The sequence below is a fragment of the Nyctereutes procyonoides genome, unplaced genomic scaffold (assembly GCF_905146905.1).
Source record: "Nyctereutes procyonoides isolate TBG_1078 unplaced genomic scaffold, NYPRO_anot_genome, whole genome shotgun sequence".
In the NCBI taxonomy this organism is placed as follows: domain Eukaryota; kingdom Metazoa; phylum Chordata; class Mammalia; order Carnivora; family Canidae; genus Nyctereutes; species Nyctereutes procyonoides.
In genome coordinates this window covers 23,004,328-23,028,648 of record NW_026575046.1, presented here as the reverse complement: position 1 = coordinate 23,028,648, position 24,321 = coordinate 23,004,328, and the positions used below count along the sequence as shown (strand labels likewise).

The 24,321-nt window shown below is 37.5% G+C and overlaps 1 protein-coding gene across 1 annotated transcript in view; it reads left to right on the top strand.

The window, feature by feature from the left end:
• Positions 1 to 23,782, top strand: part of HCN1 (hyperpolarization activated cyclic nucleotide gated potassium channel 1) — a 376,053-nt gene extending 352,271 nt beyond the window's left edge. The window contains exons 7-8 of the mRNA XM_055324802.1: positions 19,177 to 19,341; positions 22,687 to 23,782. Coding sequence (XP_055180777.1) covers positions 19,177 to 19,341; positions 22,687 to 23,597 — 1,076 coding nt within the window. The 3' untranslated portion in view covers positions 23,598 to 23,782. The remainder of the gene's footprint in view (positions 1 to 19,176; positions 19,342 to 22,686) is intronic.
• The last annotated feature ends 539 nt before the right edge of the window (positions 23,783 to 24,321 follow it).

Below are 24,321 nucleotides of genomic sequence, written 5' to 3'. Positions count from 1 at the left end.
CAACAGTTCTATGATTATGATGTTCTAGACATGCACTATCACTCCATCATATTACTCTGTTGTATTTTTCTATTGTAATTGTCATTTTTCAAGTCATCTTATTTTTTTGAGGTTTTCCATGTCCTTCTATGAAATGTGAGTTCCATGGGTGTAAGTCTCTTGTCTTACACTTGCAACACTTAGAATATACCTGAGACAGACTGTGGTATAAATTTCCTGGATGGACGAATGAAGTAATGTCTGAGCTGAGTCGTAAAAGCTAAACAGTGGTGTGCCAAGTAAAAGTTGGGGTAGAGGTTGAAAATGGTCTGTTTCAGAGAAAAAATTATATGAAACTAATTTTGCTCTATCACCTCAGGAAACCCATTTCCAATGATCTGAAATCCGTCCAACTCATTCCACAGAGAAACATGACCCAAATGTGGACTTGGAAAATTGATTTTAAAGTAGCATATTTCCCTCTGTTATGGAACAGAAACTTCTGGACATCTCACTCACAGTATAATAGATTTAAGCTTGACCTAGATTGTTTTTTTCAACTATAAATGGACCCATCACTCTTATGGGGCAGAAGGAGGGAAGAACACTTAGACAAGATAAAGAAATCTCTTGTCCGTGTCTCCAAACTAATGACTGTGACATCAAATGGTTCACAGACTTAACAGTTTGATTTGAAGGTCTCTCTTCTTCTGCAAAGAGAAACTGCCATATGGCCTACATTGTGGTCTTTCCATTTACACAACAATTTAATATGCCTGGTTCATGATGAAATACCAGCTCCCGGCTGGGAAATTAAAGCAGCGTTCAGCTCCTCTCAGCAAGCAGGCTGCAGTTTGATATATTCTGTAAACTGGATTCTGTATTAGCCAAGGGAAAGGATTGGCATAGTTAGGAAACACAGTTGGACTTGTTCAAATGAGCGTTTCAGTGCACAGATGCTAAGTCTCTTTGGAGTTATGCTGTAGATCACTTTCCTTCTACTTAGCTATCAACTAAATATATTTTTGTTTCAATTACTTTTAATTTTTATCTTCACAGTAATTTATATTAATATAGTCTTCTTCCTCTAAGATACTTCAAAAATGTTTGTTGGGAAAGAAAGGGCTTACCATGTATTAAAATATTCTCTTTAGGAATGCCCTTTTAGGGGATCCCTGGGTGGCTCAGTGGTTTGGTGCCTGCCTTCGGCTCGGGGCATAATCCTGGGGTCTCCGGATCGGGTTCCGCATCGGGCTCCCTGCATGGAGCCTGTTTCTCCCTCTGCCTGTGTCTCTGCCTCTCTCTCTCTCTCTCTCTCTCTCTCTCATTAGTAAATAAAGAAAGTCTTTTAAAAAACGGAATTCCCTTTTAATCAGCAAATACAATATCTGTGAAGGTGCAGGATGGAACAAGTATGGCCTCACACAGGATGAGAATCAAATATTGGCCCTATTACTGACTAGTTATTTAGCCTTAAGTAACTTAATCAAATTCTTTTAGCCAAGTGCAGTAGTAGTAAAATAATGATAATAATACTCACTTTATGGAGCAGTTCCATGGGATAAGTGATGAAATTGTGTGTGTGTGTGTGTGTATGTGTGTGTAAAATACTAGGTGTGCTTTAGTAAGGTAGATGCAGACACAAAATGAAACATTGATTTATAATAATCCATACTCGTATTGGCATATTCACATACATCTACATATCCATTTAGTAAATAGTTGCCATAGGGAGGTATGATTACACTGATTGACCCTATATCTTAATGTCTTCCCATTCTGAGATAACCATGAGATATATCATTTTCAGTGAAATATTTATATAGATTTCATGGCCAAAGTGGATAGCTAGTAGCATTTTCATGGCAAAAGCTTTTCGTTCATCTCATTCACTTACCTACTTTGGGCTTACTCAGACTTACTCTTCCAGCAAGTCTGCTCTGAACTCCAGGCTGATCCATGCATTGCTCCTTTCTCTGATAGTAGTTCCAGCTTATTTCTACCTTTTTGTTGAATATATTACAATTAGGTTATCTTTGTCTGCCTACTAAACTGAATCTCTTCAAACCTTATAATTCTATTCTCATAATTCTATTCTCTGGCCTGGGGCTTTGTAGGCCTTCAGTTGAAATAACCTTCCACACACATACGTATAGACAAATATATTTTATTTTTTATTAATCATGTGTTTCCCTATTCCACATTAATATTTCCTACTTGATCTATTGACATAAAATCATTCTCAACCGATGACATAAAATCATTTTCGACCTATGACATACCAGCCATTGTAATTAGAGTATATATAAATAACATTATCTAGTCAATGTTAACAGTCTATGCTTTGACTAATATTCATTTGTTCAACAAGCTTTATTGAGACCATTCTTTATACTCCAGTCACTATGTCCTGTAATCAGTATGTATTCAAGAAAGCAAACATGTAGGAAGTCATATAGATATGCACATCAGTACAATCCAATTCACTAAGAACATAAGATAAAATAATTTAAGATGGAGGAATTTGTTCAAAAAGTCCTCTCTGAAGGAGATGACAGCTACCTTGAGTCCTGAAGGCTGTGTGGGAGGTAGTGGATTGAGGAGATGTTTGTGGAATGAGCATTCCAGATGGAAGGGGCAGATAGTGTAGAAGCAGAGAATACAGAAAGCATGGTGATTTGAAGAAATGCCCATACAGTATTCAGTCTGTTTGGAATGTAGAGTGGGAGGCAGTCAGTAGCAAGAGATGAGTAAATGCGGATCTATGTCTTGGCAAGAAATTAGGATTTCATCCTACACTCAATGGGCAAGAAGGATGGAATGACCAAATTTGCATTAAGGAATAAGAATTCTCATAGAGGGAGGCACCCATGCAAGCAGATAGACAGGAGAGTCTTAAAAATAACCCAGACAAGAAGTAATGAAGATTTAAAGTAATCCTCAGCAAAAGATGTGAAAAGATGCTAAAGGAAAGAATCAGTGGAACTTACAATCCAGCTGTTTATGGAAAATAAGAGAAAGGGAAAATTTACAAATGGCACCATGTTTTGGGTTTGGGTAACTGTGTAAATGTGATGCTATTTAACATGATAGTGAATATAGATAAAGCAGGTTTGCAAGGGTGGAGGTGAAAGGGAGTAAGAGATGAGTTAGGTGTAGAGCTTGCTGGACTACACACATTCTAAGTATGCAGGAGTTATATTGGTCATATATACAGTTTCTCACCAACATCTGCCACATTTTCAGTAACTTAATCCATGAGCTTATCCAGTATCTATTTTTTGAATTGATGAATGAGTGCCTGTAGAACAGACAGCTTATAAATTGCCTAGAAGGATCAATAGTCTGTTTGCCATACCAGAGACCTCCAATAATGAAATGAAGATTAAGATGGCTCTGGTTCACAAGAAATTAGGAGAATTCATTTCCCTTTTGAAAGCTACCACTAACATGAGAGCAGAAAAGAATGCTACATTAACCTCACAAACATGAGGAATTGCACAAAATTGCAAGAGTGCATCTCTGTTCCTATTATAACCTATTATAATTACTTAATCCTCTCCCAATTTCATCTACTACTCCTCAGCCCTTCTGAACCAGATAGATCCTAGAGAGAACTAAGTCCTATTGTCCTAAAGTGTTTGTTACAATAATGAATTAACTTAGCATCTCTGCATCTAGAATGGTAGTATTTATGTACCATCCTTGTGAGAATTCATAAAATAATCACTGAAATGCTTTTCTGTGTTGTATGTTTTAGATGAGGAATGCTAGCTGAGAAAGTCCCCTTCTTCTCCCCTTAATATTAGAACAACCTATTTCCATTAGTATTCTGAGCTAGTAATAGGAAAAGCAAAAGAAACTTGATATTCCTCTCATTAGGGGTCCTATTCAGTCTTCTTATCTACCTTTCATAAGTTTCTGCCATTTCCACATTTACAACTATCATTTTGGTTATAGAACCATTGCGTGTATTACAAGATGTTTCTGTTGTCAAAAAAGGCTGAGTCTATAGATGAACCTTATAACATCTAGAATTTGTATATAATGTTCTAAAGTTACATAAATAGTACCTAAAAGAGAGGAAAAGAAGTCCCTATCCCATTATGCTAATACCCCAGTTGTCAATTAGGCTGTAAAAAACAAACATCCTTGATATAATGCCTCCAGCTGTCTCTGCTGAGGAAAAGGCAACTCAGCCCAGTGGTAGAAAGATACATGTCATCCTTTAACCTTTTTGTGGGAGAAAAAAAGAGGTACTAGACCTTAGGGAAACTAAAGCAGGAAGAACTTTGGCAATGAGAACAAGGAGAATAAAGACAAATCTCTGACCCAAAAACTGATTACTCAGCATCATTTACCACATGTATACTTTAACACTTCAACATTAGATTAACTCCGTAGTCTGGAGCTTGGAAAAACACGAGCTCAGGATAAAATTAGCAATCATTAATGGTTATTCATGCCATCTCCACGTATCATGATGGAAAGCCTCTTATTACTGTTGCCTCTCAAAAGCCTAGAGTGCAAGCTGGTGCAGGTTTGTGTTGGATTTTTCTCTGGTCTGTGTTGAAATAAGGAGTATAAGACAGTGGAGTATGGGCATCTGGGTGGCACAGTGGTGGAGTGTCTGATCCCAGGGTCCTGGCATCGAGTCCTACGTTAGGCTCCCCAGAAGGAGCCTGCTTCTCTCTCTGCCTATGTCTCTGCCTCCTCTGTGTATCTCTCATGAATAAATAAATAATTTTTTTAAAAAGAACAATGGAGTAAATTATCCTTAGAGGTGAATTTATTAAACTGTCATGTCTTTATTTTGTGTATTTTTTATTTTGAAATTACTCTTATTTTTATACTAAAATATTTTTCTATATTATGATATTTTTTCTTTTATGTACTGATGATGATGGAGGATTTTTTAAAAATCTTTTTAATGTCTTTTTACTTGTGTCCAGATCTGGAAAAAAGTGTACTGACCATATTTCGGTCTTAATTAAACAATTTTTAAAATATGCTAGTTGTTCATAATATCTAAACATATCACAACTACTCATTTATTGATTTATTCATTCTTCGACAAATATTGAACAACTGCAAAGTGTCAGCTACCGTTGTAGATAATGGCAACACGAGGAAGAGAAATTATATCCTGCCCTCATCCCATTGACAGATAAGTAAAAAAGAAAAGAAATCAATAAATAAAATAATTTTAGACAGTTAAAAATGCATTGAAAACAATAAAACAGTTTCTGGATGAGGGTTTCCATGCTTAGTATTGCCTGTTTGTTCCACTGGGGTAACATGGATTACACACCCACTTATCTACTCTATGGGATTAGTCTTGGTCTTAAGAGTAAGTGTATTGTTGAGGATGTTGCTCATTATGTAACAGGGCTACATAACACGTATTGGACATACTTCATTCATTTTTCTCTATCAAAAATAAAAACCTCTTTTTGCTTTTGTATCAGAGAAAATATTATGCAATTTAACCATGCATCCCAGCACAAAAGAAATACCATCATATGTGGATCTTTTAACATTTCCCTAATCATATTATATAGCTAACCAAAGAGAAGAGCATCTCTGTATTATGTTTTTGCATATTCTCAAATGCTTTTTTGCCCACACACTATCAAAACGCCCCAATTTAAACTTTCTGTCACAGAAAATTTGCACATTGGTTACTACTTATTAACACTAAATTTTATGTTCCTTTTCTCATTTTTTTCCTGTATCTAAATGCCATGGACTCTTTAGCAATTTTTTTTTTTTATCCTTGTAAACCAACTGGAGTTATCTGATGCTTGAATGGAAAAGAAAAATAGATGGAGCTTTCAAAAAAGGATTTCTAATGTGATTAAATATTAGCTTTCTCTTATTAACAAAGTGATCAGTTTTATTTTACAGTGTTTCAAGATTATCCCCCAAAATTGTATAACTAAAGCAAATGCCCCAAGGAGTTTAATTATAGATGCTTTGAGGTCCAAAACATAATTTTAAGCTTCTATTCTCAAGATGATACAAAAGTTGTACAAAGACACAAAGCAATAGCAGATTTGCCACCTTGGGTTTTTGTGGGGTTTTTAAAGATTTATTTATTTATTTTAGAAAGAGACAGAGAGAACGTGCTTGAGTGGGGGAGGGGCAGAGAGGGAGAGCAAGAGAAAGAGAGAGACTTTCAAGCAGACTCTCCACTGAGCACAGAGCCCACTTCAGAGTTCCCTCCTAGGATATGAGCCAAAATTAAGAGCTGGTCACTTAACCGACTGAGCCACCCAGGCTCCCCAGCCACCTTGTTTTTTTAGGGCAAGGTTTATGGAGAGATGAGACCAACTGTATGTCCTCATCAGCACTACTGTCAATCCATCAGTCCAGTGCTTTTAGGTGAAGGATTTGCTACTAGCATCTATTAAGTAGAGGCCAGAGATGCAGAACATTTTGCAATGCCCAGGACAGCTCCCAACAGCAAAGAATTATTCACTCCTAAATGAATAGGGCTGAGGTTGAGACATTCTGGTCCAGAGAATCTCGTTCAATTTTATATAATGAAACACACATCCAATAATTAATACAAATCTGACAAGAAGAATTATCATTCTTGCATTTATTTTGCTTTTCTCCTGAGATCCTTTCAGCTCTTCCTTCATTCTCACTTGGTCTCTGAAGTTTCCATTGTTATCCTTCTTTCTGTTTAGGGATTTCTGCTAATGATAATGATGGTGTAGAAAATAGTAATGGAATTATACCTTGATAAATCAATATTCTAGGACTAAGTTATTCTCGTTATATTTTAGTGTGCTCAACAAAAGCAGAATTTCTTTTTGAAATTCAATTTAAGAGACTCAATTGAGAGTATCTTAAAATAGGTTAATTCTTTCTTTGAAATATATAAGTATACTTTTCTTATCCTGGCATAGTGTTATAATAGATTACATATCATTTATCTTTCAACACTTACTTGTATTTATTTTAAATGATGTAGATTGATTGATTGATTGAGAGAAAGCTGGTCATGGGGTGCAGAGGGAGAAGGGGAGAGAAAGAATCTTAAGCAGACTCAATGCCCAGCATGGAACCCCACGTGGGGCTCAGTGTCATGACCCTGAGATCATGACCTGAGCTGAAATCAAGAGTTGGGTCCTTAACTGACTGATCCACCCAGTGCCCCAATGTTGTAGGTCCTAGGGGATGTTTCTGCTGAAGACTCCTCTGGGAAGGGGAGAGAGTTGTGACGTGACCTGCAAATTTGCTCCTAGTTAGAAATTTGAACACTGACTGAATATTGGATAATATTAAGAAATCATTATTAGTTTTTTGCTATAATAATGATATTACAGTGAGTATACTTAGTAATACATAGTGGAACTTTACAGTTGAATTAATATATTTGCAATTTACCTCAGAGTAATAAGGGGGGGAAATATGCGAAGTATTAGTGAAACAAACTTAGCTCTTAATTAGTACTTGCTTAAGCTGGGTGGTGAACATTTAGAAATTTATTTTATTATTAGTATTTACACTGTTCTACAGTTCATTAGACTATGATGTTATGCTATCCTACTAGCATCGTAACAGTATATTAGTATATTATTCTGCCTTTTTAAAAGTATTTAGAATATTCTACAGTAAAAATTTTAATAAGCAAAAAGTAGAAGAAAAGTGAACCCTTCCTTTAACTTTTATCATTAAGATGTGTTCCTTCGGGACACCTGGGTGGTTCAGCAGTTGAGCGTCTGCCTTTGGCTCAGGTCGTAATCCTGGTCCTGGGATCGAGTCCCACATGGGGCTCCCCACATGGGGCTCCCCACATCAGGCTCCCTGCGTGGGGCCTGCATCTCCCTCTGCCTATGTCTCTGCCTCTTTCTGTGTGTTCCTCATGAATAAATAAATAATATCTTAAAAAAAAAAAAGATGAGATGTGTTCCTTCTATCCCTACCTTCTCCACAAACCTGAGAAGGAAATCCTGGTTAACTGAGTACCTGGTTAAGTGAAGTTTCTATTGGATATAGTTTGAAAAAGATGTGGCTATATCTCAGTTAAGCTTATAAAGGATGAGAAGATGTTTTTTCTCCAGGGTGAGAGTCAGACCATCTCCGATAGGAGAGTTTCCTGATGTCCATTTATCATACTGACCAAGTAGGTCAGGAAAGAATTTTTTAATGTAGTTTAGATAAACTGTTGGGGCGTATGACCCAATTCTTTAGCTCACTTTGCTTGAAATCACAAGCTAAAACATAACTTATGCATCTTTAGTCCACTGATTGCTATTCTTTTCAGATTTTATTCGTCTAAGTTAGGATATGATAAAGGTCATTTATTTGGAAGGGGGAAAAATCTATATAACCTAGGAGTTAACAGACTTTTTCTGTAAAGGACCACATAGTAAATATTTTAGGCTTCATGGACCACATATGGTCTCTGTTGCTTATTTATCTTTTGATTTATATATTGTTTCACAAATCTTTAAAATGTGAAAACTATGCATAATATAATAAAAATCGGCAAAAATGTGAAGGTTGGATTTGGCTATAGGAACCATGATATATCCTCTAATTTTAAAATTAGCTTTTAATCCCAATTTAATTCATTCTGAATAACATAAGCAAAAGCATTCTGTAAAATGTATTTTACTTATTATTATCCCTTTAATGCATATGCGTTTTACCTCTATCACCTCATACTACTAAATAAACCAACTAATCATTGATGCGGATTATTTCTTATCATTAATACATACTTGAACTTCTATGCAAACTTTTAAATTCAGAACCTAAGTGCCATTTTTATGATTGTAAAATCATAAAATTTACCTTGAATTTGCTTCTTTGTTGTCATATACAGTGATATTTCTTGGAGGGGGAAGATATCAATAGATATTTACCAGTGTTAGGATGAATTTGTGATTGTGCCTTTTTTCTGGGTGGGGAGTGGTAGTAGGGTTGCTTTGTTTGTCTGACAAATTTTTACTTTTACCTTACACAAAAAGAGATATCCAGCAGGCCTCTCTACTGATATCTTGGATTACTCAGAAGTAGAAAATGGAAACTCTGTAGGTAGAATATTAGTTTTCTACTCTCCTCAAGGCCTCTCTATGACTACTCATGTACTGGACTTGAAGAACTCACTATAATCTCTCAAGAGAGGGTAAGAAAATACAAGGAAGAGGCTTTTAACAAAATGGACTGGCATGAATATCTAGGAAGAGGTCACAGATGGAGATGTGTGGGAGTCAGGTACTTTCAGGCTGAGTGGCATTGAGTCAAGCTCAGGTTAGCTTTCTTTAAGAAGAAAGGAAGCACAACAAACCACCTCAGTAAAGTCATCTGACTTTATGGCAAGAAAGACTGCCCTCCAGGAAGCCATAGCAATTCCAGTACCCCAGGAGCCATTTTAGGGATACACCATTCCCATAGCATATGCAATCTCTGACTTTCCTAGCTGTTCATTCCTCGCTTTCCATCTCCCCAGGAGAAGATATAATTAGGCCTGTCAGTCACAATCCAATATAAAGCATCCCCATCAGGGACAGTTCTCCAGCCAGGCTACCCTATAGGCTGCTGGCCAGGTGTGGGATGCTAGTCTTTGACGTAGGCATCAATTGTGGTTGCATTTGTTAATACACATATTCAGTCACATGGTGAAAGCTTACCAACTTGAACACACACAAAAAATGCTTCATCTAACCAATTTTATAAAAAGGAACTATTGGCTTCATGTCAGGAAGTGTTTCATGAAATGAGATTTTTCTCCGGATGCCAAAGTTTTGCTTGATTTTTTTCCAAACAATCTTTTATGTTATTTTACTCAAAGCAGACATCCTCTAGTGGTTTGCCTTTACATCAGGTTCACAATTCACAGATGCTTCATCACCTTTCAAGTTCTTTTGAAGCTTCATTTACAATAATTCTTAAAAGAGGTCACTTTTGTTCTGGAGGCTACAGCTTTATTTTAGGCAAATCCCCATTACCTCATACCCAAATTATAATAGAAACTTCTTTACAAATCTTTTTTTACCTGGTAGGAACCCCTCCCCATTCATTTTACAAGCCACCTCTAGATTAATATTCCTGTATCAGGAAACAATTTGAAAGAGAACAAGTTTACCTTCTAGAAAAAGAGAGGCTGAATGTTTTTCCCATGTATGGCAAGATACCGAGAGGCAGAACTCCTCCAGCTCTACTGCATTTACTCTTTCCTAAATCAATACTCTACATGCAACTTGTTTCCTTCAGAAGCCTTGCAAAAATATTGCCGATCAAGACCAAACTTCTTATCTGTGGAGGGATATTCTCTGTCTCTACTCAAACTCCCTTGGTCCTGAGAAAGCTGCCCTTACAGTTCCATGGAAACCCTCTACCCAACCTCTTCTTTGAATCTGTGCTCATGATACTATCACACTCCATCTTCCTTCCCTTCCCACTTATCTGTCTTCTCCATCCTCGGGACCTAAGCAATGCAATTCCTACACTGTTTTCAGAGTCTACCTAGGCCTTCTCTTGTCCCCAAAAGTGTACAAAAATCAATTATAACAGATGATGTTATTATCTGAATTTTGAGATTTTTATCAAGTTAAAGTCCCTAGCAGATGCTTTAGCTCTGGAATTATTCTGAAGCTTGTCTTACATATTGTGTTTGGATTTCTAATCAACTATAAACTCTAAGGATTTTTCTTTCATTTCTTGTATATTCCCCACATTTTCATTCAAGGTGCAATAAGAAAGTCATTTGTTGACTTGAATTTATACCATCCCTTAGGGATCCCTGGGTGGCACAGCGGTTTGGCGCCTGTCTTTGGCCCAGGGCGCGATCCTGGAGACCCCGGATCGAATCCCACGACGGGATCCCGGTGCATGGAGCCTGCTTCTCCCCCTGCCTGTGTCTCTGCCTCTCTCTCTCTCTCTGTGACTATCATAAATAAATAAATAAAAAATTATACCATCCCTTAATTTCCATTCCTTTTTGCCACATTTTTCCAATTTCTTTTAAACATGGAAGCCTGTTTTAGATGTAAATCTGACAGCTGAAAGACTTTTCCCCAAAAAAGCCCATCACTGACATCACCTAAAACCTTGTTAGAAAAATGCATTGTCAGCCCCCGCCCCCATCCCCATTTACTAAATCCTAGTCTGTTTTTAGCAAGAGGTCCAGGGGATTCTTATGCATATTAAAGTGTGGAAGGCACTGCATTGAAGGTTCCAGTATGAATCAGTTGACCATTAATTGGTACATCGAATAAACCAAGAAAATGTGTATTTAAAACCCTATGTAATCATTCACATCTGTATGTGTGTATGTGAGTGAAAGAGAGAGAGGGGACCAGGAGAAAGTTTTGTAGACAAATAACTGTTTGGTTGTAGTACATCTGCCTCTTAAATACCTAGTGAATATATTTTCTGTTTAGACTATTATTTCTGCTATACTTTTTTTTTTTTTTGGTGTAAGCATATTAAACCACATAGGAGAGCAGAGCTGTCAAGATATCACTTCAAAAAACACACTTGATGTAGCTAAGAGCCAAAAGCATTTGATCAATTTTTAAAAGCTGGCTGCTTTTTTAAAGGCATTTATAATTCAAGGTGTTTGATTAACTTTTAAAGAGTTGTTGGGAGATTTAAAATCAAAAGGAAAGATTTGGAGTGGTCCAGTGGATTTTTAAAGATGGATAGAATCAGGAAAAGTACGGTCTTACCCTTCTTAGCTTTGATATTTTTTATGTGATTTTTGTTCCAATCACATAACATATCCCCTTTAATCTTCTGTATGTCACATGGACTAACATGGGGCCAGCAGTGATTGTTTTTTATCTACCCAACAGGTATCTTGAAAATTACTGAGATAGTCCATCAAGTATTTTAACTTGCCAAAGACAAGTAGTATAAATATATAGTAGATAACAGTTTATAAGTAGTATTGTGTAAAGCAGATTTTATGCAGACCTTAGGCAATTGAAGGAGTCACAGTGGAATTTCAAGACACATCCGTAATAAGGAAAGGGAAGGGATGAGAGGTTTCGAAGTGGAAAGTATAACCTTAATGAAAACATCTGTATATCCAACAGCATGAAACAATCATGTCACAGATATGTTTGCAATTAATAGGAACCGGGTAAAAGATAAGAGCAATGTAACGTTTGGTGGATAGGGTCAGAGCTCCTCAAAAAGATAAGACTATTTGGAATATTATGCTTAAATGTGAGCATTTTCTTTTATGAAAAATATTTGCACACTGGTATAAGTTGTTCTGCTTTTCATTTATTCATTCACTCATTCATTCTTTATTTCTTGAACCACAATGATATTACATGACTAAATCTATGGCAAGCACTAGATATTGTAAATGTGATGGTTGTACTTTTCATTAAAGACCTTATAAGTTAGCTTAGAGCAATATCACATAAACAAGTAAGTCTGAAAGTGTGCTGTAGGCACTAAGAAACACGACCATCAAGTACAGTGGAGACACAAAGATAATTAAGAAGGGTGTCTATGGGTGTAAAATCTTCTCACTCCTTAGAGAAGTCTAAGGAATTGGGATGGTTAGTTTATGAACAGATTGTTTACAAGAGGGTGGAGGGTGTGGGAGGTGATAATTGTATTTCACAAATTTGAACAGTTAGTTGATGTATGAAACATTACTTTTTCCTTTGTTCCAGCAGGTAGAGTCAAAATCACGAAGGAGAAAAATATAACGAGAAGAGAGGGAACATAAGGGGGAAAGGAAGGGACTCATGCTTTAGGAGTGCCCACACTGTGAGAGGCTCACTAAAGCACTATTTTAGTTAATCCTTGTAACAACTTTGCCAATGCTTAACTTGTCTGAGATGCCACTACTAGGCCAATACTCAGAGCCACGGGTGGTCACCCTAATTGCTATACTTTAAGAGAGATGAATTGACAAAATGTATGGAGAAGAGCTAAGATGTTTTCTAGCAAAGCAATAATTTTAGATGATATAAATGCCAGCATGACCAGTGGTAGAAGATACTAATAATTGTACGAATGTGACTGTGTCTATGAGAACTGAAATGATCAGTTATAATCTCAGAAAATAGAGCAAAATTGAATGTTCCAGTTATTAGACTACTTATTGTAATATATATACATAACTTATAATATCTGAACTTGGAAATATGTTATATCCAATCTGTTTCAGAAGCTTAAAAAAGATGTGAAATATTTCAAAATCTATCAAATACTACAAATTTACATCTATTCAATGTTCTACTCCAAATTTCCTAGATTCCTATTCAAATCCATGTGACATCTCAAGTTCTGCAAGCCAAGCTTGATATGCAGATTGATTTAAGCCAGATGTTACCACCTCCTATGGGAAAAGAGGTGATATTTTACTAGTTCACTAGTATAAATATAGAAAGATTACAAATATAGAAAGAAAACAACAAAAAAATGATATTTCCTCTTGCACATTCTATGAGACACTGTTAGCCCAAGTAAATTATAGGAAAGACACTAGGAGCCTAAGTAATTTACAGGAAATTAGTATTTTGATATACAATGGAGAATTGTTTTTACTTCATAATATTGGATACAAAAAAGGAAGCAGCTTCTTGCTTAAGTTACTATGAGCAACCAAGTACACATTTTCCAATAAATTCTAGAACCTCAGGTTAAACTTATTACCTTACAAATTTCTGTCATAAGTTCTAGTAAGTTTCTGTGTTACTGCAATGTCAAACTCTGTTTTAGAGGTCATGGAAGTATTTCTGAGTTGCAAAATTCTTGACGCCATTTATAAAATGACTTTATATAGGTGACAGTAATGTCAGATAGCCTGAAATGCTTATAATCAAGGTTAACTAATGTCAATAAAAATAGCATTGAGTAGTTGCTGTATTTCATACCCTAAGGTTTATTAAAAGTATATATATTTATGTAGTGGTGAGTCAAATTTAATCTCCTGGGACATACTCTTCATAATGTTAAAATTGAACACAATTTTCCAATGTGCCTGTAATAGGGTGCATTACTGTCAGTTATCCTCTTCAGTAACTGAAATAACTTACCCTGTAAAGAAAATAACTTATCCTGTAAAGAAAAACAGGAGAATCATACAAAATTAAAATTGATATGTCAAGTCCTCAAATACTTGTGCTCTTGATTATAATTTAGAAATTTGTATCCTGATAAAGGGATTTATTTCCAAGTAAATTAGCACTAAAATTCTTTTTTAAGATTTTTTTATTTATATATTCATGATAGAGAGAAAGAGAGGGACGGAGGGAGAGAGAGAGAGAAATAGAGAGAGAGGCAGAGACACAGGCATTGGGAGAAGCAGGCTCCACATGGGGAGCCCAATGTGGGACTCCATCCCGGTCTCCAGGACCACACCCAAAGCTGAAGGCAGGCGCTAAACTGCTGAGCCACCCAGGGATCCCCCAGCATTAAAATTCTTAAAGCAGTGATTGCACCACTGGGAAATTCCTAGCTGAGTTCTCAAACAGTAAATAAATGAGAAGAAAAGTAGAGAGATTGGAACAAGCAACATGGTCTAGAAAATATGCCGTAAGATTCTTTTAGAAGCTTACATCTGTAATATGCACTTAGTGTGTTCTTTGGGAGTTCAATTTTATTTCATTGCGTGTTTTGCTTTTTGTGTGACGTCAATCTGAGCACCCAAAAGCAAGTTAATTTTCTACCTGGTGGGTAACGACATTATCTACACTGAAGAAAATATTACTAGACCTTCTAGATACTTTCTTCATTATGGATATTGCACAAAACCCACAAAGATATGTTGTGTTGTTTAAAGAAAGTACATAAATCTTTTGGCAAGTTCTATTACAAATCTTTTGGCAAGTTCTATTATACCTCGCAAGGACCCGATATTACATTATCTAAAACTTAAGAATAGAACTTAGTGCGGGTCTTGAATTCATCCACTATCATTGATGTACGCATAAGCTTTTTAAAATAATTTTCTCTGGGCTCAAAACTCAAGGTTGCACTCACAGGGAAGCTAACAGTAATGTCACTCTATGATTGCTGTCTTTAAAATGAGTCAAACTGACGAGGGAGATAAGTAATATTTAGGAAATCTAATAAAAAAATAAAAACAGTGACAGACTAATAAATACATAATTTCTTAGGCACCTAAAGGATAGTATGAGTTACAGATGAATAAAATGGTTTTTCTTTCTCTGTTTTTTACCTAAACCCTAATCCACACACCAAGTAAATACACAAAACCTCTGTAACACCTGACACAGGACTGTATTCCCTCAATAAGTAGATCTTCGAAATAACTTTAAGATTAAGCAAAAATTAATTCACAGAGAAGCAACTGCTCCATTCACATACTGAATCTGGAAATTCAGTTTATGAAATCTAAGACTCTTTTATGATCAGAAGGTTTGCTTTTCTCATTGCTAAGTGTGTGGCATTTTTTTCATTTTGTTATTAATGATAGAAACAAAGAGTCTGGAGGCTTTAAAAGAAGGGACTATTTAAAGTGATTTTCACACTGACCAGTGACTAATTCTCCTCTCATGAATATACCTTCATTTGTTCTGGTTCTCACTACAAATTATTGAGGAGATGCCAAGAAATAATGACTGAAGAAGTTTGTGTTGCCTCCAGAACTGTGATGACATAAAATTTCAGTTGTTTAAGCCAAAAATTTGTTTTAAGTATGCTAGTGGTTACTACTGAAGCTTGGAGGGAAAACAGAAGGAACTTGGACTATATAGATATAGATATATGATAGATAGATGCTAGATAGATAGATAGATAGATAGATAGATAGATAGATAGATATAGATGATATGGATATAGGTAGACTGTGGCTGGGGAGGGAGCAGATCGCCTGACAGAACCGAAGAATGGCTCCCAGCTGAGACCCTAGGACTAAGAGGGCCAAATGAAAAGTGAGGGAGAAAACAAGTGACCTACCCAAGGCCTGCATAGGGTACAAAGGACTCTCTCTCCCTCACCCCACATTGCAGAACAGCCTGTTCTCCAGGCATTGGTTCTCCCAATATTCTTCTATGAAAGCGATTGAAGAAGGCAGAGAACTAGGACAGCTAGAACAGAGGTTAGTGATCCTGGAGTAAAGCCTTCTCCATTCTGGCATTTAAGGACATATGAGAACAGACTGCCCATCTCATTTCTCTAAAGAGAAGCTCCAAATCAACAAATTATGCCACTTCACCAGACTTTTCAGATGTCAATGGATTACCCAAAGAAAGCATTAAACATTTAAGGGAAAGATCTAGACGTAGTGAGTAGACCTAGCAGAAGTAGTGAAGAGAAAGAATTCAGGAAAACAGAAGAGGACTTAAAATATAAACGTATAAAATATTGAAACCAAAGCCCTTTTTTTTCATTTTCACAGTTTTGTTGCAATATATTTTACATATACAGTTCACCCATTTAAAATGTACAATTCAATTTTTTTAGTGAATTTACCAAATTATGAAACCATCACCATAAGCCAGGTTTAGACCATTTTCATCACTCTGGTAAGATTCCTTGTACCCATTTATTGTCACTCTCCTTTCCCACTTGCTATCCCAAGCAACCAATTGCTTGTCTCTATAGATTTGCCTTTTCTGGCTACTTCATATACATGGAATCGTATAATGTGTGGACTCATGTCTTGCTTCTTCCACTTATGTTTGTGAAACATACTGAGGTCTGTTCATATGTGTCATTCACAATCAGAACTCTTAACACCCATCAGAAGAGAGTGGACATTACATCTATAATGGAAGAAAAGGATATAATGAGAGAGCAATAAACATAGGAAAATGGAAAGCATTTGGAAATTAAACATCTAAGGGCCAAAACAAAAATATATTGAAAAGAATGGAAGGTAAAGTTGAAGAAATCTCCTCCAGTAGTAATCACTAATAACAGGTTTGCATTCCCTCATTTCCTGTTTTTTTGTTTCCTATTCTGTGCACTTAGATATCAATTTTTTGAAGTTTTTAAAATAAAAATTATGCACACCACAAATAAAAATAATTTATATAAAGGGAGGTTGAAAAATACACATCTGCAAAAAGGAATGTTTTTTATCCAGAACAAGGCATATTGGTAGATATCATTATCATTTTGATCATCTTTATCAGATTGTATTTACAATCTTGTTTCCTTCTTTTCTCATTTAAGCTTTCACAACCATTCTGTTATCACATTGACTTTGAAAGCTTCACTTTTAATAATTGCCACATAGTTCACCCAGTGGCCACGTAACTGGTTGAATCTTGACTTGTTAAACATTTAGTGCATTCTCACATTTTCAGATGTTTAAATAAATATATATATCACTGTGTATATGTTGTTCTAATTACAGACTATTTCCTTGGGTTAGATTGTCCAGTGAAATTTCTGGGTTGAAGATAACAGATACTTTTTAAGATCTCTGTTACATCTTAGCTAGTTATTTTCCATGAGGCTTATAACCTAACCATTCTACATGACAACTTGCACAGATTTGAAAGCAACACCTAGAAGTAATACATTTCTCATCAGCTTATTGACCATAATGTGCCAATCATAAATTATATAATATGACATTAGTACTTGAGTGACCAATGGGAATTTAATATTGGGATAGTGCTGAAAACACTTCCTTTAATTGCATTGTTTAGGTTAGAGTGGCCAGAAAATCCTATGGCGTCATAATAGCTTTATGTTTAAATATTTACCAATATAGACTCATCTTTCTACATACTCCCCGTATACACACACATGCACACAAGCATGAACACTCCACAATATTACTTATTAAATTTTCAACATGTTTACCAGCATGAACAACAACATAAGTCGTTGCTTAGGTGGCATTTCCTAAAATGCTATCCTCCCAGATTGGTTCAGATGTGCTTCTTAATATTTCCAGAATGCCCACCGTCTGTATCATTGTTCTTACCAGATTGCATTTAAATGAACTCCCAATTAAGATGAACTCTTTTTTTAAAACCATCAGTATATAAGTAACTCAAACTTTGATATTCTGTTTGATTCATATTTCCAGCCCAGGATCAAGTACATAATGCCTACCACATAATTTATTCACTGTTTATTTTTTATTTATTTATTTTTTAATTTTTATTTATTTATGATAGTCACAGAGAGAGAGAGAGAGAGAGAGAGAGAGAGAGAGAGGCATAGACACAGGCAGAGGGAGAAGCAGGCTCCATGCACCGGGAGCCCGACGTGGGATTCGATCCCAGGTCTCCAGGATCGCGCCCTGGGCCAAAGGCAGGCGCCAAACCGCTGCGCCACCCAGGGATCCCAATTCACTGTGTTTATTAACATGAACTGAACTTAGTTAAGTTGAGAAGAGTGTGAATTTAGCCCCTTTCAATAATTATTTTGCTGTTATTTCCTTGTTAGGAAATTGTGCATTCAGAAATACTTCTCTCATTTCTCTTTTCAAATTGGTTATCTAAATTGAAACCAAATTTAAATTTGAAACTAAATTTTTAAATTATTTTGAATTTTTTAAAAACTCAAAATATATACAGTTTAATTAAATTTAGGAAAACAAAATAAAAATTATCACTTGCAGATTTATTTAGCTAGCAAATAAGGGATTCCAAATTTGCAAATGTTTGCTTACTATATTTTGGAAATCCAGTTCTCAAGAAAAAAATCTTCTTAGAAATTATTGAAATAGAAAGCCTCTCTGTGCATTTGGAATATAATTTTCTATACCAATCTCATTGGGAATATGCGAACTACACGAGGCATGCCCAAAATGCATTCCTCAGGATCCTTGGTCCAGTTTTTCTTGATCTTAGAACTTTCTAGGCCAATGTTTGGGTTCACTTTGGTTTCTATCTATATCATATGATCTGCTTTTTGCTTTCCAAATTTTATAAAAATCTTATCTCATTATGGTTTCTTCCAGTATTCAACTCCACTGTGTATTTATGATTTCCTCTTCTACATTCTTATTGTTATTTCAGATGCATTGGAATGAGGGCCGAAGGATAGGCAACCTCAGTTCAGCTTTCCATTTGAACTAAAAGCTTTAACTATTTAACAAAGAATATTATTTTAAAGTTGAGTATTGTCCATTGGATATTACTGTCAGAAGAAATTTACTGATAAAATAGAAAACGCTGCCAATCATTGGTTGATCACACCATGACACTTTGTTAAAATTGTGAGTCTTAGCGGTCTTTGAACCAAAATTACCAAATAAATCTTTCTTTCTTGTTTTTATAGAGATTTGCTTGCTTACCAAGGGACGCCGTACTGCCAGTGTTCGAGCTGATACATATTGCCGTCTTTATTCACTTTCTGTGGACAATTTCAATGAGGTCCTGGAGGAATATCCAATGATGAGGAGAGCCTTTGAGACGGTTGCCATTGACCGACTAGATCGGATAGGTACTCTCTTCAGCTTTTTTTTTTTTTTAATTTTATTTATTTATGACAGAGAGAGAGAGAGAGAGAGGGAGAAGAAGGCTCCATGCAGGGAGCCCGACGTGGGACTCGATCCCAGGTCTCCAGGATCACGCCCTGGGCTGAAGGCAGCGCTAACCCGCTGGGCCACCGGGGCTGCCCTCTCTTCAGCTTTCTATCATTTTTGGTGTACAATTTAGTTATGCTCCAGTGGGCTGATACATGTTTGCAATTGTTAAGTCCTAAATGCTATCATAGGTTGCCTAATTAATTAGCATAGAAATAGCAGTTAGCTCTAGCCTTATTTCTACTAACTTTCTCTTCTCTAAGTATTCTGGGTTTATTTAATCATCTCTATTTTTACTAGCTGTTCAATCTGATTTCCCCAGTGATGCCAAAACAATTTGAATCTTCAGGTAAAAAGCAATGATAAAAATTTTAGGTAGCACTAAAATAGAACTAAAAATACAATAGTATGAGTCTGTATTACAAACCAAATAATTTTACCACAAGGTTTTTTTTTTAAAAATTTATGTATCAACTTTACATTTTTATCTTTATATTGAGAACTGAAAGCTTGTACACTTTAATTGTCTCAGTAGAAACTTCTCGAAATGTTTGTAATACAGACTCAAGCAGGAAAAGCCTTGATAGAAGTACCCTACATAGATGCTTTACTTTGTAAACATCAACTTATTTTAAAGTCTTCTCTGCTCTCAAATAAGAATATATAAATTAGACCTCATTAGTTACTCTAGTTTAAAGATTTGAGTAATTGCTATAGTAAAGTTAGATCAGATTGGCTTGCTATTAGCTTCCCAAGATATGCTGGAACATTCTAATGTCAGAAGGTGGTATGCATTCATTTTCTACACTTAAATCCTTTTTCCCCACCTTACCCTGCTCTGCCCCCTTTCCCTCTTAATTCTACTCCATCCCCTGTAGAATGCTTCTGTGATCTCCTACCCACTCCTACGCTGAATATCTTGAGTAGTTTCTCTCATGCTCCTAGGAATTTCCTCCATCACAATACTGCTTTTATTACTGTAACCGCTCTAAGGATGCTAAGATTCGTGAATGTAGAGGTCATGTCTAATTCACTATTAAATTCACAGTACCTAGTACACAATGAATATTCTTGAAGAGAGGTGGTAGGGAGGGATGAAGGAATCAATGATCTCAAAGGAGATGGGGTTGAGATCACTTGGAAGTAAACAAGTGCTTCATTCTTATTTAAGGTAAGGATTTTTTATTGATGTAGTCTTACGTCAGCTTTTCTTACGCACTTTGTGTCTTTCTTTCCTTCTACAGAAGTGGGATGACAGATGCATAGGGGCCTGAAATTAGATTAGGAGAAGTAAAGGTGGTATTTGGACATTATCATTAGACATAACACACAGATTAGAAAATCATACTGACAATTTAGACATGTAATAGGACATAGTGTCGAGACAGTGCCCATAAAAGTGGGTATTCCTGAAAGCATCTTTATTTAATTTGAAGATAATTACCTCTTTGTGGTATGTGAGTGCTCATGGTAGAGCTAGAGACTAATTTCTGAGCACATGAGTTTTTTCCTAAGCCAGCTAGATGTCTTCTAGAGAAAGCATTAAAATGAGGATATTTTAATAGAGAATTTATGTTAATCTGATACAGCTTCACTCTATTCTAACTTTTTCCAATTAATTTTTATAAGAAAATTTGCATGAAATGGCTTACAATCAATAATAGAGACAATAAAATTGCTAATAAGCACCAAGCATTTGCAGTTTTGATCCTTATAAAATTTGAACAGTGCATTAAAATTATAGTATTTCTCCACAAGTTCATAAATACTTGCATTATGAAATGTTGACTATTCACATGATCACAAAGAAATATTGTCCCTCTCCATTCTGTGTCTTTTGCTTATATATGTAGACATATTTAGTTAAGGCAATATGCTGAAACAGCATTTATATTTTTTACTAATATAGCAGCTTTTCTTCTTTAGAAATTTAAAACAGTTCTATAAGGAGAGACAAGCATTTATTTTGGAAGTCATTTAAAATGATAGTTTTCTAGCAGTAAATTATAACATATATTTCCATTAAAAAACATCCCTTCTAACTCTAACTTTATTTAGTAATATGGCAAATTGATTCACTTTTCAGTTACAATACTTATCCGGGAATTATTTTATCAATGATGTCACCAAAAATCGCTGATTTTTCCCTCTTTCATCAATCTAATTCTGATTCTATCGTTATCCTGCCAGAGAATGTCTACTTATTGCAAACCACTCCAAAGACAGTGGCAGTAAAGAGAAGTAATGCTTATTGAGATTCTAGAGGGAGCTGAGAACCTGCCATAAACCATACCCCTTAATCCTCACAAAGACCTTCCAGAAAATGGAATGGTTCTCAACCTGCCACGCATAACAATCCTCTGAGGAAATATGCTTCCAAAGTATTGAAATCTGGCTATTCTGATTTAATTGGTAGGCTCCAGACAAAAATCAGTATTTTTCAAAGCTCCAGAGATGAGAAGAATATGATTTGGGGGGGGGGGGGGGCGGAGATCACAGTTATAGGGCACTGGTCAAAAGTAAAGGACTTGCCACAGGGCTTCTCCAGTTTGCCTGTGCGAATCACCTGAGGATCTTAATAAAATGCAGCGCCCTGGTCAGCAAGTAGGATGGGGCTTAAGAGACTACATTTCTAGAAAGCACTCACATGATGCAAATGCATGTGGCTGGCTGGCTGTCCTTCCTAAGGATCTCCCTTCCCCATTCCTGTTTCTTATTCACCAGGTTTTCTTGGACATTGTTCTTAACCTTGCTATGTCCCCGTTCTCCTTCTGGGTGAAATGGGGTTACAAACACACCCCCCTCCAGGAGTTGAGGATTAAATAAAACAAATTTACCTAAAGCCTTTTGTAGAGTACCTGTCACAGAGTAAATGTCCTATTGTCCTTTGGGGGTGGGGGGGTGGGGGAAGGTAGCTTTAAACTTAAATTTGATTCCAGGCCCATCCTGACCCCCAAATGCCCTTTCTTCTCCCACTCTTCAGAGTAGCTCTCGTGTCAAGTCTCTCCCTTTCTTCTGTAAGGTGGCTTTGCCCATATTACAGACTTTTCAACCTGACTTGCATAGGAGGTAAGATTTCCCAGACAGATAGAGGAAGTGTGGGGGGCAGGAGGCGCCCGTGCGTTTGGGTCTAGAGGTGAGTACTTGGCTTTTAAGCCGCTTGTGCGAGGCGCCGGCCCGCTTCCGTCTCCGGGAGCCGCTCTCCCGGGCGTGCCACCGTCCTCCGGAGGCTCTCTAAGTGGCTCTCTTTCTTTCGCTGCCAGGGAAGAAAAATTCGATTCTCCTGCAGAAGTTCCAGAAGGATCTGAACACCGGTGTGTTCAACAATCAGGAGAACGAGATCCTGAAGCAGATTGTGAAGCACGACCGCGAGATGGTGCAGGCGATCGCCCCGATCAACTACCCCCAGATGACAGCCCTGAACGCCACCTCCTCCACCGCGACTCCGACCTCCCGCGCGAGGACACAGTCCCCGCCGGTGTACACTGCGCCCAGCCTGTCCCACGGCAACCTGCATTCCCCCAGCCCCAGCACCCAGACCCCGCAGCCCTCCGCCGTGCTGTCGCCCTGCTCCTACACCACCGCGGTGTGCAGCCCGCCCGTCCAGAGCCCGCTGGCCGCTCGAACTTTCCACTATGCCTCCCCCACGGCGTCCCAGCTGTCGCTCGCGCAGCAGCCGCAGCCCGCGCAGCCCCCGCAGCCCCCGCAGCCCGCGCCGCCCCCGCAGCCGCAGCCGCCGCCGCAGCCGCAGCCCCCGCAGCCGCCGCAGACGCCCGGCAGCTCCACGCCGAGGAACGACGTGCACAGGAGCACCCAGGCGCTGCACAACGCCAGCCTGACCCGCGAGGTCAGGCCCCTGTCGGCCTCGCAGCCCTCGCTGCCCCACGAGGTCGCCACGCTCATGTCCAGACCGCACCCCACTGTGGGCGAGTCCCTGGCCTCCATCCCTCAGCCCGTGACAGCTGTCCACGGCCCGGGCCTGCAGGCGGGGGGCAGGGGCACCGTCCCCCAGCGAGTCACCCTGTTCCGACAGATGTCCTCGGGAGCCATCCCCCCGAACCGAGGAGCGCCCCCCGCGCCCCCTCCACCAGCAGCGGCTCTCCCCAGAGAGTCTTCCTCAGTCTTAACTGCAGACCCAGAGGCCGAAAAGCCACGATTTGCTTCGAATTTATGATCCCTGCTGATTGTCAAAGCAGAAAGAAATACTCTGATAAACTGAGAATCTTCTCAGATCCTATTTTATTCTATCTCCTGATAGATTCCTCTAGCCTACTATGAAGAGATATTTTAGACAGCTCTGGCCTACACGCAAAATGTAAAATATATAAATATATATCTACTATTCAATATCTATCTAAATTCCCAAGAGAAGTTCAAAAGACCTGTTTAGCATTCAGTGTTATATGTCTTCCTTTCTTTGACTCATTAAAGGATTTAAAATGTTGTTGTAAGATCATTTATTTTTAACCTACTTTTACTGACTTCCTTTGATATGTGTATTTCTTCTACTTTATGAGGAGTTCTTGGATTCGGTGGAAACAAAACTCTGATTTTAAAAGGCAACTCAAGTGAGCTACTGAATAGCACCAACTAAAACTTCTTTCATTAGCTGTGTCTCTGCATCTAAATTGTTAATCATTAATTACGGAGAATCAAATAGCGAATCCCATTTTATAGATCTAAATTGTATTTTGGTGCTTTCAATTTTGAATTAGGTTACAGAACACACGGGATGCTTGGCCACGGTTGGAGACTAGCATTGCCACTGTTACGAATATCTCTAACCTCAGACACGTTCACTGATCTTTCAGAAAGCTGAGGGGATATTTGTCTTCATGTGTTATCGGACTTTTACCAAGACTCAATCAATGTTAGTTGTAAATAACTTTTTCAACCCA